The sequence below is a fragment of the Dendronephthya gigantea genome, unplaced genomic scaffold (assembly GCF_004324835.1).
Source record: "Dendronephthya gigantea isolate DGI-Jeju-01 unplaced genomic scaffold, DenGig_1.0 000000F, whole genome shotgun sequence".
Taxonomy (NCBI): Eukaryota; Metazoa; Cnidaria; class Anthozoa; order Malacalcyonacea; family Nephtheidae; genus Dendronephthya; species Dendronephthya gigantea.
Genome location: NW_021163010.1, coordinates 4,549,569 through 4,569,865, shown reverse-complemented (window position 1 = coordinate 4,569,865; position 20,297 = coordinate 4,549,569). Strand labels below are relative to the sequence as shown.

At 36.9% G+C, this 20,297-nt stretch overlaps 2 protein-coding genes across 7 annotated transcripts; both read right to left on the bottom strand.

The window, feature by feature from the left end:
- Positions 1-101: 101 nt before the first annotated feature.
- On the bottom strand, positions 102-9,978 carry LOC114520959 (leucine-rich repeat-containing protein 49-like). Of its 5 annotated transcripts, none has more exons than XM_028541342.1 (19): positions 9,809-9,978; positions 9,184-9,258; positions 8,577-8,691; positions 7,492-7,731; positions 5,553-5,658; positions 4,971-5,174; positions 4,777-4,843; positions 4,531-4,674; positions 4,349-4,410; positions 3,949-4,096; positions 3,702-3,785; positions 3,252-3,331; positions 2,973-3,017; positions 2,446-2,662; positions 1,710-1,892; positions 1,458-1,567; positions 1,176-1,235; positions 912-987; positions 102-727 (listed from the first exon to the last, which is right to left on the bottom strand). In XM_028541342.1, the coding sequence occupies exons 1-19, from the start codon at positions 9,860-9,862 to the stop codon at positions 536-538; spliced, it is 2,262 nt and encodes a 753-aa protein (XP_028397143.1). In that variant the 5' UTR covers positions 9,863-9,978; the 3' UTR covers positions 102-535. The 5 variants fall into 5 exon arrangements, with proteins under 5 accessions (XP_028397143.1, XP_028397134.1, XP_028397125.1 ...); XM_028541333.1 differs by having other exon boundaries at positions 9,184-9,657; positions 9,809-9,847; XM_028541324.1 differs by lacking the exon at positions 9,809-9,978 and having other exon boundaries at positions 9,184-9,786.
- A 389-nt stretch (positions 9,979-10,367) lies between these two features.
- LOC114517172 (all-trans-retinol 13,14-reductase-like) lies at positions 10,368-18,561 on the bottom strand. 2 transcript variants are annotated; one of them, XM_028536832.1, is made up of 9 exons: positions 18,456-18,561; positions 14,472-14,833; positions 13,648-14,160; positions 13,301-13,446; positions 12,821-13,121; positions 12,601-12,743; positions 12,028-12,201; positions 11,509-11,757; positions 10,368-11,188 (listed from the first exon to the last, which is right to left on the bottom strand). In XM_028536832.1, exons 2-9 carry the CDS (start codon positions 14,818-14,820, stop codon positions 11,012-11,014), a joined length of 2,052 nt encoding a protein of 683 aa, XP_028392633.1. In that variant the 5' UTR covers positions 14,821-14,833; positions 18,456-18,561; the 3' UTR covers positions 10,368-11,011. The 2 variants fall into 2 exon arrangements, with proteins under 2 accessions (XP_028392633.1, XP_028392640.1); XM_028536839.1 differs by lacking the exon at positions 18,456-18,561 and adding an exon at positions 18,052-18,404.
- Positions 18,562-20,297: the final 1,736 nt, after the last annotated feature.

The following is a 20,297-nucleotide window of genomic DNA, read 5'->3' as shown; positions in this document are numbered from 1 at the left end:
ATTAAGGGTGATCGTAACTTCTGAAAATATTAGCCTCAAATAAATAAAGACACCTGGACGCAAATGAATGCACGGTAGATTAAATTTCCGAATTGACCAGAAGAACACAAATTCGCACTAACGGTACCTTGCAGTTTTGACAATCAACCCAACCCTATACACATTTCAGCTTCCCTTTTTAAAAAAGTGAAACGGTTGATGTTTTAGAAAAAGAGCTATGTACATATAAATATAGAACTACATTATAATACTTCTTTTTGAACAATACGTCACGAGTACGATATTGGCCTACTATCCCCGCTCTCCAGGTAAGGTGAATTGACTCCCATGCCTACTGACGTATACATGATGTTTTGTAAGAGGCGATATAAAAAAATGAATGCGCATTACTGATGTTCAGAATTCAAATTTTGAGTACGCTCGCCACCATCCTGGGTACACCAGATTCTGATTGGCTAGATGTGCTCCAGATCTATATATAATCCAGTAAACATGACTAGCCTGGATTCCAGATTTATTCATATTAAAGAAAGTTTCAAACTTTTTCAAGGCTTTTCTCCACGAATTTGTCAAAGTTTTTCATTTCTTTTAAGTACTCCTGCACCATTTCTTGCAATATCTGCGGATACAAACTTTCTAATTTCATCGTTTTCTCGTGGTTACTAACACATGTTTCAACCAAGTTTTTCACAAAATTCTCACAAAATACTTGGCATATATTACGTTCCTACCAAAGATGGAAAATTATAACGTCAGATTACGTCCACGTGCCAGATGCAGAGTGTTCGATACGAAATTTAGTCTCTTTTTGTGAACCGGGTTCAAGGTTACTAAGCGATGGGATTTTGATGAGGCCAAAAACTTAATAAATAAATAATAATGAGTTAATAAATTATAAAGTAGTACAATACCGTTTTAGCGTTTTCTACCATTTGAGGAGATCTATACAGTAAACCTGCACGTCCCAGACCTTCATTCGACAAGGTACTATCAAGAGAGAATAATAAAGACTGTTTACACGAGTTATTGCTGCAATTATCGTCTTTTTGATGGATTCTAACAAATGGAATTGGTCGATGAAAATAACCATAATGCCCAACTGTTAGATGTTTGTGTGAATAATACGCGCTGAAATAAGAGGTTTTGCACGCTTTTAGTAAAATGATAGTCGTTACCGTTCATGTTTCCCTTCAGATTTCTTGGCCTTCTCTGAATCGAGAACTGCTTGCCGTTTTCTAGAACACAGTATTTACAAGAAATCATATTTGTTGATGAGCCCCTAATTAGGGCGAAACAGCTGTCAACAGCTTTCGATAGTAAGATCAAGCACTATCAGCTCAGTCAAAATTGTGACACAATTTTAATAATTTCACTAACACCTATCCACCTACTATACCACCATAATAGCATTGATACCATTTCACCATAACACAATTTCAATAGCATTATTAGCTCACCTATTATCACCAAGTAGAGACAGAAGTCGAGACTGCGGAAGATTTGAAGTCGTGAAATGAGACAACGTCCCAAATAATTTCTCTGCTTTAACAATATCTTCGCCCGTGATCTATTCGTACGGGAAGTTGAAAAATCAGTTGATTGCAACTTCATGTATAGCGAAAATAAAACAGTAGAAACTAGGTTTATATCAGTCAATGCTTTCGACATTTCGTCCTAAACTGTCAACGTAAAGCTGTTATATACAATACCTCCATATCATTCAAGTGATGTAGAGATAGATGCGCTAGCCGAAATAGCGTGTACGGTTTCCAGAGATGAAAGTATGTTACTGGATTATCATCACTGATCGTCAAACATTCCAGATGCTTGACCACGGCCAGGGCATTAATTTGTGGTAAACTCTTAATGTTTGTATTAGAAAATACCAGATTCTAAAAAAAACGGAACAAATGTGGATAATCAGCTTCGTCAAGGGGAACATGTGTATAGAAATTTAGATCTGTATTGTATTCGCGCACAATCTGTGATCTTTATTCACTTTAATAAGGGGCTGTTTACATGAGCCCGGTTACCCGAGATTCAACAAAGCGTGAGATGATGTTGAGGTATTGAAATGAGCAGATAACATGATCCTGGCAGTCGTATAATCACCACAACAATAGCATGTGTTTGTCTGGTGTCATAAAGACTAATTTCAATACCTCAAAGTCCTCTCACGCTTTGTAGAATCTTGGCTAACCGGGCTCACAGCATGTAAACAGCCCCTTTAAGGGTAAAGAACTTGCATGGTAATGAAGTGTATTGTTCATGCAGGTACAAAAACAGGTGAATAACACGGTAATTTGCCGTCTCGTGGTGGGATGAAATTGAAAACGTAGACGCAAAAGCAACTGATCTGTAAACCCAAAATTGATATCGACTTTGGTTACAAGTGTAAAAAAACATGCACTTTCTACCCAGTCAGAAACACTATTATAAATCCACCTGTACAACTGGAAATTTAATTTGTATCTTCCCAAGATGTGGCACGATATCATCAAAATCAATGAACTTGAACACGACATTAGTGACGGTATTAGCAGCTTGCTGTCCCCAGTTACGGTCCAGCGCATCTAATGAACCAGGACCGTATAGATATAACGTCTCCCCTTCCAGTTCAGCAAGATGACAGATGGTTGAGTCAGACACTCCTTCCAGTTGACTATAAAAGAATATCACGTCTAAGTAGCTATATATAATAATTGATGGATAGAAGGGCCTTCTATCCAATAGAAGGGGTCAGAATGTGGGTAAGAGAGTTGCCCTAATCGGGAAGGAGGGATTTTAGTGAAAAATGCATGAGAGGGAAACGGGAACCCATGAATGCGGAGAACATGGTGTATACATTACTACAAGTGCAACATAACTATAAACAACACGAGAGCAGCACTAATTCTTGGGTGCCAGAAGATACCGGATAATACTCTCATCAATAAATTATCATAATTTCATCATATATTCAATTAATATACCTCAACGTTTCTGTCGCGGATGTTTTGTCGTCCAGTGAGGATTTACTATAAAAACGGTCAAAAAACGAAATTATTAAATTAATTGACTGGTTTCAGTCATTTGCCTCATTCATTGTGCGCTATACTATATGAGCAATGTGCGCTCAATTTGACAAACGACTTTAAGTTTAGGTAATACTGTTTCACGAGTTTCATATTTTATCATAATTAGGTTGAGCATCATGAAATATTAGGCAATTTTACAAGTTACGAGAGATGGTAGAAGTATACGCCAGTCACCTGTTTACACTGCCTGGAGAATCAACATGAAACATCTCCCATTGTTTTTGAGCATTGTTTATCGCCATCCTTTTCTTTTCCTGGAGAGATAAAAAAATTGCTTCAACAAGACAATTTGACAGACTATACAAAATCTTCTAAGCGGACGCACGCGAGTGAGGTCGCGAGCGATACCACGGGAGAACCTTGAGAGCTACGAGTATACAACACAAGTTTATATATAGATAATTCTTTCAAAGTCTTATATTATTCTGACATCATGCTGAGGATTAAACGTACAGTATGTTTGTTATTGTAAAGGTAAACGTACAGTGTTTGTTATTGTAAGGATATATGCTATTTCCTTTCACATGAATTCAAGACGTGATTGTTCGTATAATCTAAAATCAATTGTTTTAGCTATATATAGTTTCATTCCACACCGCGATCAACTCTTATCTCCTGATTTACCTTAATATGCGTAATTCTTCCCTGTTCTTTCTTTCTGTCGTCTTCTTTCTTCGAAATCACATTTGCCAGTCTCTTCTCTTCTTCCTGTCACAGTAAGACATCCGGTTAACGTACATAGTACCCGTACTACAGGTTGACAATGGAAGTTTGACGATCACGAGTTTGCATCGTGATTAACAAATTCACCCGCGAAAACAACATTGTTTGTACACCATGAACAGGCGTATGGACTGTATAAGCAACTTACTGTTATTCTTCTCATATCAAATTGACGAAGATTTGGAACATTTCTCAAAACACAATGTTTATAAGACACTTCCAGTGAAAATGGATTTCCATCGATTGACAATTCTGAAAGTGCATTGCATTGTGAAAGACATCTAATGTCATCAAAACTATAAACAAAAGATGGTGAACAGTTAGGTTGGAGTGAGCAATGGAAACGTGTTGGATAAATAATGATCAACAGAAAGTTTATTTTATATTTTGATATAGCAATGTAATTAATTATTGTTTACTGCCCCTTATTTCTTCAATGTGACCACCTACGTCACCTCATTTTGCGCATTACCAAGAGAAAACTCTACTCCTATTTACACCCAATACGTCATCTGATTGGCATTTTCATTTAAAAAAAACTTACACACCTTTGAATTGAGTTGAAACTCAGAAAAAGCCTTTGTAAATTGGGAAGTTGATCTATCTCCGACTATAAAAATATAAAAAAGCAATGAAAAACATCAGTTGGTAAGACGAAATTGTCTCCCGAGATTAAAATGACATGCACGTGCATGGGATTGGGTGTAGAATGATTAAATTATTAACTTACCACAGAAACAATTTTATTTCTTCTCAAATTTAATTCGGCCAATGCTTGCATACCGTGCAGATTTCGAACCACAGAAATGTCATTCCCAGCAAGATTTAGTACTCTCAACTCCGACAGATGATTTAGATTGTCAATGCTTGAAAGCTAGTTAACAGTAATAGAATTAGTTATATCACCTTCAATGCAACAAATTTGCATACGTATGGGAATAAGCAAAATTGTAATGTGAAAATTGACGAAAATTACCTTGTTTCCATGGAGATCCAATACGTCCAGTTTAGTTAACGCATCTAAATTTTCTATTTTCCGTATTCTGTAAGAATAGAAAAATTTGGACTTTCGGTAGTTTATTTATAATACAGTACACTTATACTTTCATTGAGAGCATTTTATGCATATATATATCTATGGTTAAAACATCCACTTGCAATATAGGCTACCTATTTTTTCCAAGCATCAGAACTCTCAGTGATTTCAGAGACGACAAGCCGGATATGCACTCCAAGTGATTATCATAAAAGTCGAGAAATATCAATCTCTTTAGCTGAGATATATTTTCAATCTTGGATATCATATTATGTTGAAAGTTCAAAAGTCGAACGTGATCTTCGCCTTCCAATATTGGACACACGTTTAATTTCCTCCTAAAAGAACAAAAAAACCCAAAAAAATACAACTTGAATAAGATATGAACGAATCTATTGCTTTCAAGTGTTGGATAATCCTGTAATCGAGTTAATATTAAAATATAAACGAAAAACTAAAATCGGAATGCAGATGCAGTTCAATCACTTGAACGTGATCTTAAACAACGCTCAATTATTGGTAATTATTTTTTTACCCCTCTTTCAGTTAAATCAGTGTAATTTCGATAACAAATAGGATTCTTCAATAGCTTCATTTTTGTATACAGCAAAACGTAAAGCATTTTTGCTCATAACTAAGAAAAACTAAAAAGTGCTCTCCCCGGAGTTAGCCTTCCAGTTGACCTATATTGTCATAAGGAGATTGAAAATTTATACCTGTCTAGATTAAGACGATCTGGATTGGTATGGCGATCTTCGGGTAAACGATATACAACAGGAACGCCTGGGGCGGAGGCTGTTTCAGTAAACAATACACGATCACCTACAAATAACATATTGTTTATTTATGATAATTGTGTATTTGCCCATGGGAAGGTTTTTGGAGAACAATCCTATTAACAAAAGGTTGCTGACAGGCGTTAAAATTAAGATGTTTTGGGGCAATTTTCTTTCTTTTAGACGTTATAGTGACCCCGGCCGTAGAACCAAAGACACCTGCTCAATATATTCCTCGTTTATAGTACACTACACATAAATTTCTAGACATCTTTGCAGTATACACAAACATAAGGAAGAGGCTGAATACGCAGTACATTCCAGTCCACCTTTGAGATCAGGCCCTATTAACTACAACTCCACAACAAATGCAACAATAAATCCTCACACTCGACTGAAATAGTACCTACGTAGAAATACATTTGTTATATAAATTCTATTGAACCAAGTCTAGTATACATTTGCATACCAAGAGAAATGTCAGTCCTTGTCACTAAATGGCTAGACTGAATAGCTGGAAGCTTTTCCATCGGATCACCTTTTTTCATCGGATCACATAAACTCGGAAAATATTTCGTAGCATCCAAATTCAAATAACACCTGGAGAAGATTTCCGTGCATCCGATATCTATTCGAAGTTCAACATTTACTCCACGAATACAAACACTACGTCCTTATTGATAACTGCATGTCATTTATTATTTATAAATGTGGTAATTTGCACGAATTAATTCATAACGTTTGCGCCTGACAGGTTCATGAATAAATATAAATAATTATTCTACGACACCTGTTTTCGTGGGAAAAAAATGAGGGAAAATGAGGTTTAAGATATGAAAAGCTCACTACGGGATCGCCCATCCGTTGTCTTCCGTTTAAACGGGATTAATGAGACTAGGTGTTAGTTCTTTACAACCGAATTGTCAGGTAATTAGCTTTACTGTCCAGTGATTTTTTTTTTTAGTAACTAGAGTGATAAAGTTTTCCACATCTCTTTGAATAGGCTCTTAAAAATAGAAAACGAGGCCACACAGCCTGACAGCCATGCATTTCTTTGAAATTGGCCATAATGGTATTACCAACCAGTTATTTAGGAATTATATTAGGGGAATATAAAAAGAAAAAGGAGCAATTTGGGGATCAACCTCGCAAGCTAACGCAGGGATTACTTTGTATCCAAAGACTCATTACGTTTTCCAGCATTAATCAAAAATTAAGTTAATTTCATGTGACTCTTGCAATGGTTTTCAAATCAGTGGAATGAAATTGCAGGCGGAGGTTTTCAAAATGGTCCCCAGTTTTGAAGATGTATTATAATGTGAAAAAAAAAGAACAATTGAACACTTTTAAAACCATTAAACATTTATCGCTAATCCGAATTCTACCAGAAAAGGTTAAACTGAAATAATAGTTGGTGTAAACTCCCCTGTTAAATCGACATTTTGGCTTCCAGTGACTCGACATACATTTCTAGTACATAACTTTATAGTATAACATTTATAATACGTGCGTGCTGATTGGTCGAGAAGCGTGTTTCTATAACAGTATAGAAACACAAGAAACACGGGAATTTGCCCGCCGAACTTGACAAGCGAAGCGATGTAATGAAAAATTGTAATTGAATCGAATTATAATATTTGTACAAAATCTTTTTATTGAGTTATATTGTAAAAGAAATAGAAAATATTTTTTCCTGTGTTTCTATACAGTTATAGAAACACTGGGAGTTTGGGAGAACTCGAAATAACGTGCTGTAATAATCCCACTGATTATTTCTCGTTCTCCCAAACTCCCACGCGTGTTTCTATAACCGTAATTTGTAGAAACGTTCACAGCAAGCAGACGTAGGCTACATAAAAATGATATTAGTATACAGTACCTGGCAATTGTAAATCACTAAAATGTTTATCTTGATTGTTAACGGTGCTATTGTTGGTTCGCTGAGGTAGTTTTACACCGCTATCCTTGTGCTTGATATTGGCAGCCAATGAGAAACTATCAGTCATACTGGCGGGAACAGGATGCAAGATCTGTCTTTGTACTCTATTTAGATCATGAAATGTCTGCGTATTTTGACGTACAAGCTCAGGTGCCTCAGAGCTCTGAACAATGCTAGACTCTAAAATTCGAGAGAATTAAATCAAAATTCAGTTTCTTACTGCGTCAGTATTCCGTCTGAAATACGGCGCCTTATTAATTTAGCCTATTTTTAGTAGCTAAAAGTTTCAAATCAATATCGGTAATTATCAAAACATTAATCGGCACTAATCGGTACAAAAGAGAAGATACCGACAAAAGACTGCATAGTGACGTAAATAATACTACACGACTAACACCGAAAAGATTTGTCAATTGAGATAGGTTTTTTTCGAAGGGTTATATAGTATTGTAGGCTTGTAGCTGTAGTTCGCATGCGAGTAGTTTCATCGACCTGGTTTCATTTATGGTCCCTTTTGGGCTACGTTTTTCGCGCGTTGAACTGACATGATACTTAACAAAACACAACCCTGAATGCACATACCTGTTATCTCAAGTAGATGAAAATATACTATTGCAAAAGTACTATTGCAAAACACTTATTATTGACTCCAAACCAGCGAGGCTTAATATCACTTAGTTGTGTTTATTGTACATGAATAATTAAATATACAATTAAATAATTGCATCCAATCAAATTTCCTAGAAACGTGACATGTATACCCACGTAAATCCTATAGTAAACACTAATTATAAAACACTATTGTGGTTGTAACTCCTCCATTAGACCCTGTTTACCTAGTTTGCATTCTTAGGATGGATCTTGAAAGTTTAACACAACACTTGTAGTCAAGCCGGCATTAACACTGGGGATCAAAGCTGTTTTTTACTGGGATAGATTAACTACGTGGGTGTGGGGAATGTACTCCTGGCAAGTGCAGGAATGGTCCACTCTTCGTTATAGGTGATATATAATAGCATACCCACCATTTTCTGTACTTGGTGAAATCCTGAATCTTGCTGAACAATGAATAATTGGATTGGATACGGAAGGGGTTATCAAAAAATCATTTTCTTGTACAGTTTTTCTTTCTCCAGAATTCTAAAAAAATATTCCGAACAAATCAAACTCTGATAACCTTGCTAAGATGCATTTTGGATATCCATGTTAAATAATTTAGTACAGTATTGTACCAGCTTAGATCGAAACAGAATGGGGTATCTAGACCCCATTCAACCTGACAACAATTTGAGAGTTACTGATGTCAAGGTAATATAAGCATCTACAACTTTCATATAAACAATGCGCTTCTATTTTACAAATTAAGCCACTGGGCTAGAGGAATGCATTCATTTATCAATTTATCATTTATCCCGGGCCGTAACTAGAACGATAATTGGGGGGGTGTTTATTCATATATTAATTTAGTTCTGCCCGACGGGTTTCTTTTGTAAGTGCAATAGCTCACAATGGAAATCCGTCGGGCAGAACTGAATCTATGAATAAACACCCCCCCAATTATTGTTCTAGTTACGGCCCTGCATTTATCATTAAAGGTACATAAATAATGTAAATTAGAGATCTAGCCTATACCTGTCTTGGAGTTGGCCTTTCATTCACTGTAGTTGCATGCGCTTGAAAACTATAATGCAGACCTAGATTGCCAGACTGAGAAGAGTGAAATGTAATTATTATTATAAAGCAACTTTTGGGTGAAAAGGGAAAAGGGGGAAAAGTCAGGTGTGAATTTGTGTGCATTTTTAGGGGAGTCATGCATTGTGAATTGTTACTTGGTTAAAGCTCAAAGACCACTTAATTGGTTCAACTTATCTCCAGAGACTTTCATCTTTGACAAAGAAGAAAAAAAGGTAGTGGATAATTGGCTCCTGGAACAAGTTGCAAGTATATTGAACAAATATATTGCTTGTTAATGCATAAAGTTTAGCGGGTGCATAACTGCATTAGTGATTACCATCAACAAGGTTTAATCTTATGAACTATAGTATATTACTAATCTTTCACTAGACAAATTTTGTTGGATGCTCCTAAACAGTTTCTCTCTTCTTTCTATATTGGTGTTAATATATATGATTCAAAGAAGCTCCTTTGCGTGCATCAGAAAACAAAAAATATCAGTCAGCCAACTAGGGAAAGTTAATAGGGTGGGAAAGAGCCGTGTCACGATTTGACAATTTATTGTGAACCTCTTACAACTTACGTCTTTCTGAACGACGCGGCCAGATTTTGATGTTTTGCTTGGATAATGAAACATGCTTCTTCAAATCCAAATATTAGATATGGTTTTAAAAAACATTTCTATGGAAACTGGCGCCCTATGCGGCGGCCATGTTGTTTAGACATTGTACAAACTCGTCACTGCTCGTGGTAAGATCGTGATATGTTCGGATCTAGTATGGCTTAGTTCCTCAGGGCGTGATCTTTCTTAAATACAGCCCGGTTTAGGAGTTCGGTTCTTTTATTAAGAAGTTTCAACTTTCAACACCAGTGAACTTTGCAGGTACAGGCTATTGTTCCATACCCGAACGCAACCTCGCAAGACTCGGGATGGGTGTAGGCAGAAAACCTGGCTTGTCAGGACTAGTAACTTGCAACAGGATGAAGTTGTTGCATGATTATGGCCACACAATTTTGAATTATGCATAGCGTGTATGGCCAAAGTTGTTAAGTCAGGCAAGAGGCTAGTTACATTGAATAGGTTTTCAAGAAACTTTTTCTAGTTCAAGAGGTTTTTATTTCCAAATCTTAAACAGAACAACCATACAGGAATACACAAAACAGGGACGACAAACACCACACTCGCAGGAGCCGTTTTCAAACAATGTTTTATTTTCATTAAACTTTCAAGACGCCAAAATGAATTGATAACCACAAAATGCTGCAACCTTTGCCAGAGAAGCTAACTTCAACAACGCGTTCTTTTTACGTATTGAATAACCATAAACATTGTGACTGGTTTTAGGTCAAGTAAACTCGAATCCTAACTGTATTTCTTAAATGAATGAAGAATTTTTCGAAAGTTTGTCGTTGATAGTGAAATGAATAAAAGTGATTAAAAATATACTGCGCTATTTTCTGATTAGCTATATACTGAAATCAGCATTTCTTGCAAAGCACAGCAAAATTTAACTGTATTTCAACCATGAAATCAGTTTTGTGTATGTTCGATTGCAAATTAATAAAAAAATTTTCACAGGTTACAAAAGTCAAAGTTCGTTTGCCATCTGTGTTTTGTCATATAAACTTTATTGGCCAATTCGAACCAAATATTTTATTGGAGTACAAATGCAGTACTCAGGTTGACTAAAGACCGTTTTATTGTACTGTTCATCGATTATATTATATTGTTCACAGCATGTTTCCATTGTTACTAGTATACGCATGAATAGGATTATTATTATTACTACCATGTTTTCTTTTCATTATTATTATTAAGTCGTGGAGGCTTGGTATCAAAGAATATTTCAATAGCTCGTTTGAAACAGAACATCATTGACCAGCCGGTCTCTGCCTGAATATCTCGAGCCTGTTGCTTCATAATGGACACAAGCAGACCCAGACCTTGGAAAAATCCAATCACCTAAATCGATAAAACATAGTGGTCATTAATTTGATGCTAAAACTGACTTACAAGTTTTTACTATACATGCAAAGATAATTTACTTGATTTACTGAAGGTTATTTTTACTAAATTATGCAGTTTACAAAATTTAAAAAAATAGCGACATTTCACAGCACAGCATCACGCGATATAACTATAGCGGTCCTGCGGCATGGGAACAGTTTCCCCGCGGACTCCGCCCCTAAACGTCTCTGAATGTGTATAGCCTTTTGAATGTCATTAAAGATTATAACCGGGCCACGTTAAACGTTGTGCAATATGAAAAGACAAGAAAATACCTTCATAGCTCCAAGTAATCCCCCATACATTGCACCAGCGACAGCCGGGGTCCACGCATCCTGACCGGCCATATATAGATTTGTAATTTCGGTATCTGGTCTCATGATCCACCTTGAATTATCACGATTAGTGAATTCTAAATTACACCTCGTACCATAGGAGCCTCCGCGGTAGGATTGCAGGAAGTTCGAGTCGGAGATTGGAGTCCCGCATTCATACCACAACACCTTGCCTTTGACCTGAGGTACCTTAACAAAAAATAGACGGGACATTAGAGTTAATGTACGTACACGTAATATACTGTAAGTGACCTCTCGAAAACTGATTATTTTCTGGACATTACGAATCTGACTTCCTCAAGTATCTGACTTCCTCACAACATTACCACAAAATGAAAAATTTCACAGTATCAAGGAGTGAAAGTACAAAATAAGCGAAAGTTCTTGAAGAAATTACGAGGGATATTTGAAAGAAACAAGCAAGAGTGCAGCCTCGTTAAATTTTTTTGAAATTCTTACTTTCTCGTACAAAATCTCCAACAGTTTTTGAGCGAACTTCTCCTTGTATTCATCGTAACTATCACCTCTCTTATGCGTTCGTAAATTCTGCCACTCTTCAAACCATTCATACTTTGCATCAGAAATGAGAATACAATTGGATATTCCTGGAAAGCGCTCTTTCCACGTCGGATCCTACATCGAAGAAGTTAAAGCATGAAAATCAAGGTCAATCAATCATTTTTTGCAGGTCGACAGGGGCAGTAATGGGGCGATTGAAGAAACAACAACGAGACATGATGAAGAGGAATTGTGCATAACCATTTTCAGTCACTGATTCAGACTGCATGTTATATTTGATTGCACCTATGGTATTCTCCAAGTGGTCTAGGAGAGAATATATATATATATATATATATATATATATATATATATATATATATATTAATATATATATATATATATACCCTGTCAAGTTAAAGTAACTTCATGATCATGGTAGCGAAACACGAGATCAACTAATCTGTTTCGTAAAATTTGCCGGTCTATCTTATAAATAAATCGAAAATGCAATGTTAAATCCTTAAATAATACCTTTGTACAGGGAAATCCTAGATAACACGTTGGCGGACGATGCTCGGTGGGATTTTCAAAATATTTATCAAAACATTCATCAGTATTATAGCCATTAAAGTACCATGTATTTGTTACAGGAATACCAATTTCGTCAGCGTCACCTGAAGACATTTTATTACAATTTGATTAATTAATATTTTAATTATGAATAATGTTATGATAATTATGATTATAGTACCTTTAATTGCAACGAACAAATAATTGTGCCCGTAAGATGGTATAGTTTTGTTCGTGCTTTTAAAATCTTGAACAACCGGCAAATCTTGAGGCAACAGCTTGTTGTACAAATTATGCATTCCAGTTGCATTAATTATGATAGGCGCATAAATTTCCGTCATTTCAGGTTTCTCGTCCTTCGGTTTACCGCTTTCCAACGACGACGACTTGCAAACACGAACACCGATCGCTTTATTATCTTTCACGATGATTTCATTCACATGGGCATTCACAAAACATTCCCCACCATGTTCATACACAATCTACAAGAAACAAATTATGTGGTTTAAAATAACATTGTTTAGGTGAAGGATGGGAGTACTAGAACAGCATGCATCATTCAATACCACTTCCCAAATAAGGTTGATGATCTTTCAAGCCGTCATTACTACGTTCACACGCACTCGAGTCAACGGGCGTATGAGGACGACCCGCTACATACCTTTGCACAAGAGTTTGCGATAGTTTGCGTCTGTCCATGGGTATAAGCTGCACCATTGATATAGTAAAACGCAGTGAGAGAATGAGCAATAACAGAAGAGTCACTTGGTTGACATGCGTAATCTCCAAGAGGATGCACCATTACACCTACACAATAAAGTTTCACTGTTATTTATTTTACACAAGAAATGACCATCTTACAAGCCTGTCCCGTTTCACAATGATGTGCGAATGCTATTTTCTCGAAAGACTTCGAAATTTAGAATATTCGTCTTCAAGGTGCTAAATGCTTGGTACTTTCAAGGTTGGTATTGTTCTACAACAAATATGCAGTAGCGTCGTCGTCACCTTTCAATCGGTTCCAGGTGTTTGGTAAGTCGACTTCAAGAGTTTCAGGTAATTTCTTCTCAGCTAAGACTTCTTCTTGACTAAAACCATGTTGCAACATTGCGTTCAATACATACCCCGTTGTTAATTTACCAAACCTATAATACGGTTCAGTTAACGTATACAACAGTCCTTCCAACCATCTCGGACACATGCGCACCAGCCACATATTGATTATGGTTTTACGAGCTTCATGACAAAACGACAGGAATGCGTTGAGGCGTTTCACAACTAAAGGTTCATTAGGGTTAATTTGGGATGAAATCTCCTGGACGAGGCGTTCCCTTCCACACACGAAATCATAGCTATCGTTATTGGGGCAACCAGGATCGACGTTAGGATCATATGGGAGGACTAGGTGATCATAAGGATCGCCCAAATCATTCCACTTCGCATTTCCACCAGTAACGAATTTCATGACAGCTCCAGATCGAGCACAGGGCATTGACATATCAACAGCCGTGTAATGACAGCCTACGCAAAGAAAATAGCTTTAAAGTATTGATAGGCCAGAGGATCCCGGCAATTACCGAGGACAAAGTGGCAATTCAGATACTTGACTTAGCTCTACACGATAAATACTTTAAAAGGGAAAGTCGACCTTCGACCTTGTTTGGTAGGATGAAATACTTTTGTAGTTTTTGTCGATCAGGATATTATTTACGGGTCATAAATGTCCATAATTATGAAGTTGTATTAAAGAGGTAGGGGCCAACCGCTACCAGTGTTGGGCATTGGAAGAATCAGAGACTGTATACGGGGTAAATACATGGTCGTAAACTTACCGGTATCAAATTCACAAGTAGTATGACCTTCTTCATACATGTTCTGTCGAGACCATGAGAATGTGTGCGTACATCCCCCTAACTTGTCATGATGTTCCAATACAAGAACTTTCTTGCCATATTTACTCAGAATTGACGCCGCCGCTCCTCCGCCCATTCCGGAACCAATGATAATTACATCAAGATCTTTGGGGACTTTAGATGGAATAAACCGACTCTTGGCGTACAAATCTTCATTCTCAGGTGCTTTTCTTACTATCTTATCGTCCGGAGGTGTGATGAGAAACCAGAAAAATAAGATGATAGCTGCCGCAACCACGAGTGTCCATATCAGTAGTTCAAGTATCATCCTGCTGATAATCCTGTGAATACACAAGTATCTAACTTTAACAGCTATTTAGTGTCTGTAGACAAGGACGCTGGAATCTCAGCAGGGATAATTTTTCTCGCCGCTTTTCCTTGTTTTTCGTATGAAGATGCTTTTAATACTTAATCATGTCAACAAAGGCGTGGTTTGCGGCTTCTTAAATCGGAAAGTAAATGCTTTCTGCGTTACAATTCAATTGTCTTATTAAAATTTGCGGTGATCTATAGGACAATCACAAAAAAATGAAGAAGTAAAGAGGTTTTTATAGGGGTGTCTGGAATGGAAACATGCAAATCATAACAAACGCGTCTGCGCACGAGGCGCTCCCGCCTTAGCAAATCTTCGTTACACATTGAGGAAACTTATAAAAGGAGCTCCGTAGAACAATGAGATTTTATCGTCAATTTTAAGTCAAATTTTATAAGCAAAAACACTTTTACGCTTTGAACGAAAAACCACAAAAATGCTTTTACATGCAAACAATCCTGCTCGCGGCATTTTATCATTCAACTTTAATAATTGGCATGTTCAGACGTCTGCTTGCAGTTTGTGACCTAAATTAATATTATTTTGTAGGGGGTGTCAGAGTAAAAAACATGTCAGGCAACTTACTAAAGCTTGAATTCGTCAATAAATAATTGAAAGAGAGTTTTCAAAGCACTGAAAACTCGGTCAATACCAGTCTTATTTTATTTACAGTTATTATCTCTACTCGTACTCCTTTATATTGGTTTATTGTAATTGTTTCAGTTGTATTCGTTATAATTTGACAGTCTTATTAAAGTCGATATACATGCATCCTGTTCTGACTTTTGGGTTTCGCTTCGATCAAAGTAACAGCGCCCTCTTTATTGGAAGCTGCGGCAGCTACAGATACCGCAATACGAAATAATACGAATTCTTGATAGGGAGACTTACGATTAATGGGCTAGTGACAAAACAGAATCAAAATAGCCAAGGTAAACTGACGAAATCACTTAAAAAAGGTTTATAAAATACTAAAAAACAGAAAACATTTCTTCTGTCACTGTCAGTATGATTGTTACAGGCGACGTCCACCCCGAATATAAGCCAGGAAAAGACAAATAACTTGTTGTAATGTTGTTTCATGTTTTTGTTCTCGTTCAAGGAAAGTTATAGATTTGTACTGTGTGTACAATAAAACGTTCGCCCAATTACCGGCTAACAATGAATAGAATGAAACAATGAGTCTCGTGTTCGGACACTTCATCATGATTGCCTTTGAACTTTACCTCTGTTTTTGGAATATCTCTCAGATTTCATTACCAAGGAACTTGAGACAAGCGGATTGTCTATTCTCTAGTTGCATTAAGGGATAGGGCAAAAAGTTTTGATTTTGTTTTGCAAGACAATCAAACGGAGAAATGTTCTCGAGCACAAATTTCGGTGATTTTTTTTCATCTTCTAGCATCGCTTAAAAACTTTGAGCCTGCATGTAGCCGCCTCGTAGATTTGGCCTTTTGAACTCACTAATGGCATTTGTTGAACGCCAAACTCATATGGATCCCAGGCTGACAATCCGAACATATTTCGCAGCAGTGACAACACTAATATTACATTTCACCTGCGGGTGGGGAGCAGTGTATTCTTCCCATAGTTACAATGCTACATTAGGAGGGAAATCGCCCTTTTCCAGTGGAAGTCATTTAGTGGCACTGTGGCACTTCTCGGCATTTTTTACTCTGGACCACCGGGCTGAATCCCCGTTGTTTCTTACGTAAATACGCTCATTACAGTGCCATGACGATTAATCTCGTGCTCACGTCAACTGATCATGGATTTATTAATTCTTTTATCGCATCCGAACGCATATTTTGTAATTTTGTATAGCCTGTAGAGTATTTCACTTGAATTGTGTTCTAATAAAACGTATACTGATTAGTCCACTGTTCCCAGGTTAAACAAAATTGGTGAAAAGTAGTACTTTGTAAACTCATTAAAATTGGGAAGTCTATAGTTACTGAAATCATTCGCTTGCTCGACAAAAGATTATCTCTTGCATGCATGTCAGTATTGTGCTTGGTATGATATGACTCGTTTCTATGTCCAGCGTAGAAAATTTCGGGCAGGTTTGACGAGTTATTGCATGTATTTGACTGACTGTTTTCGTTTGGTCGACACCTGTCGCTATATAGGGATAATTGGTAGATGTAAAATAGTTTGAATCTAGCCTTTTGTGTAGGATATGCAAATCAGTCTTCACCAATAGCAATCAGACAGACAAAGACATGACAACACTCTTTTACATCCACTAGTTGTCGTAGTAGTGACAAACAATAAATTGAAATAATGGGAACTCTGTCTGCGGTAATCTGGAGGAATATATTGCGTAAACCACTGAGTATTGTTATGAAATACAAAACAACGGTAAATCCGAATAATGTCAGCATTTTTCAATGACTAGATAAAGTCGAAACGTAAAATAAAAAAGCTTACATCATTTACGGTTACGTTGTTATGTATTTTGTGGAATCAAATATTTGCAAAGTTCTAACTTCGAAGTAATAGCTTAAATTTCGTGTCGTTAAACGTAATTAAACGCACGTGGTTTGAGGTAATCTAAAGATCTTCATACGTTTATTCAAAGTAGATATATAAAGAATGTTGTAAAGACAGTCAGTGAAGCATTAAAATAGGATCAAAGTACAGTGATTGCATGGCAGAGTTTGTCATGTAAAATGTAAAGGCGTCGTACCAGATACCGTCGTGCAAGCGAGTGGAGTGAACGTTTAAAGTTCAGTTAAGAATCGTTCCGCCCAATAAAATTGTCTCTATTGTGCCGTATTGTACGTTGCTATTTGTGCATTGTCTTTATAGGGCTATGGCTTTGCATTTGTAATATTTTTTAACTGTCAGCTTTAGATTAACCGGCTGATCGTTGCTGTGCGCTATAGGATTTCATATATGCTACCTTATTATTTTATTACTTTATTACACCATACCAGTATGCCCACGGACACTTCATTGCTTGGAATGCACCTCAAAACATCACGCTAATTCACACATACTCACTATTTAAATATAACCTGAAAATCTTAATAAGTTTCTTTCCAGAGTAGTCCCTTCGATGCCGGTTTGAAAGTTTAGTATGAATGTCAAATACTAAAGTGCCAACGAATGGATATAGCAGAATCCCCACAACGGCCACGCATTTAAACGTTTTATAACGTTCAGTATAATTTAGAGCCCCACCTTTTATTTAAACCTTGTTGTTATTGATCGCCAGCTTGCTTAAAATGAAAAAATGTCTCCACGCTTACCTATAAACGACATTATATTGCGCAACTATACTCATGTTCAAACATCAACTTTGATCATCTTAAATACAAAAGGAATGTATTCTACGTTCAACTGAGGAAGGATTTGACACATTTTTTTCGAGCTAACATAATTCTTTTAATGTAATGCAGACTTCGGAACATATGTAGTTGACCACCCGCTAATAAATGTATATGTTTACTTGGCATCTCCTGAGCCATTAAATGTTAGGTTCAAACTTCTATTCGTGCGGACGATGAGGCTAAGTTGCAACTACGTTAGAAAAGTACGTTAGCAGGAAATGCACCTTACATTGAAAAGCATATTAATGAACGTACCTGAGTAGCCTTTAACTCGTTCTCTTCCTTAGCATATACTCGATGACGATGATCAACAAGTCTATGGCATGAAGATTAATAAGTAATTACCATTCGAACAAGGTCCAAGCAACACGAGAACTTAAATATTCATACGCGTCATGCCATTTTGCGCTCATTCTATTGGTCACTTGCTACTCCAGATTGGACGAAAACTTCCGTCGACACGTAATCCAAACTGACAGCAACGTGCTGTAGCGCGAATTTTTAGTGTAGTTTCAAAATCAAGAAACAATCGAGACCCGCTGCACTTCAGTAGGATATTTGAAAGTCCAAGTTAAGGAGGCTTTGAGCCTAAGGGCCATATCAAATATCGAATAAATATTTTACGTAAAGTAGGGGATAATTAGCCCAAAAGCATTATATTAGATGAATTTAAAATGCGAAATATATTTTCCAATATCTATCATCTAGTCATCAGCCTCATTCCATTTTCTCAACAGTTGCGCATTAATGCACCTATGGTTTAGGCATCGCATGCTTGCCCGAACAGAACGAAGACTGGTTTATTCTCGCTTAACCGTTTTCTAAAGCCCCGTTTACATTACGCAAGCTAACCCTGGTTAACGCAATCCCGGGTGTTAGTTTTTGCAACTATAAACATACTTAACCCCTTTGAAGGTGCGGTGCCCATGCACCGACACGTTGTGTGTTTATTACGCCATACCATGCAGTGTGTCCACCGACACTCTATATTGGTTGGAACTTACCTCAAAATTCACACTAATTCACACTGAAATATTCACGATTGAAATATAGCGTGAAAATGTTACTGTATCAGTTAGTATAATTTTCATTCAGGCTTGAGTATTTCGTTCAGTGCCCATGCACATTAGCGGTCTCTTTTCTTAGGTCATTTGCAGTTTGCACATCGAAAACGTATCACTGGTCAATGGTGTGACGCGATAATAAATGGTCGGGATATTTAGCGCGCAGACCAAGGTTCCAGACCATAGTGTGACTGTGTGAGGTCTCGCCCTATGTTTTCTCCTTATGACTCTATTATTAAATAGTTTTTTTTTTCATATATATTTCGTGGGCATCATAGGTAGGATGGAATTTCCTTAACAATCGTGCATGCATGAATAAGAATATAAAGAAGAAGACTAACTCTCCTGCCTAATCAATTTCAGTGTTAGAAGTTTATCACACTAGTCAGTGCTAATTTATGGGAGAACATTAGTTGAGCTGGTTCAGCTGAGAGAACTTCGTGAGCTGTAATTCCCTGTAAACTACGCTGAATAGCATTCTATTTATCACTTCCAACGGACAATAGAAATATGCAAAACACAGCCCTGAGACAGCAAAACCTTGTTCGTTTCAAACACCGTGCTTCTCGTGCATTTAAAACAATAGTTCATCATAGAGACCGTGCCTCATTATCTATTGTTGTTAATGCGTTCAGCACATGAGAAGCAAAACATTTGAAACAGGCCTTACTGTTCAGTGTCTTTAATGCATGAAGTGCATTTGTCCGTTGGAATGTTCTTTGAGGTAATAAAAGGTGGTTGAATTCCAGAGGAAATTCAAACTTGATACTCTCGAAGAAGAAAGGATCACTCGAAGAAGTTCAGGGAAAGTGGGAAACGTTGGAGGAATCTTGCTCAGGTACATTATCATGGTTGATTTTAAGAATCTGTTGGCTTGATCTTTGGCTTTGCAAATTAATTCATCTTTTGTTGATTTGAATAGCCCATGCAGAAGACATCAACGACTGTAGGCATGCATTCTTGCTGATTTAAGTGATTTTCACTGCCATATATCTTGTATATTTCGATTGAAAATGTGATATGCAAGTGAGCT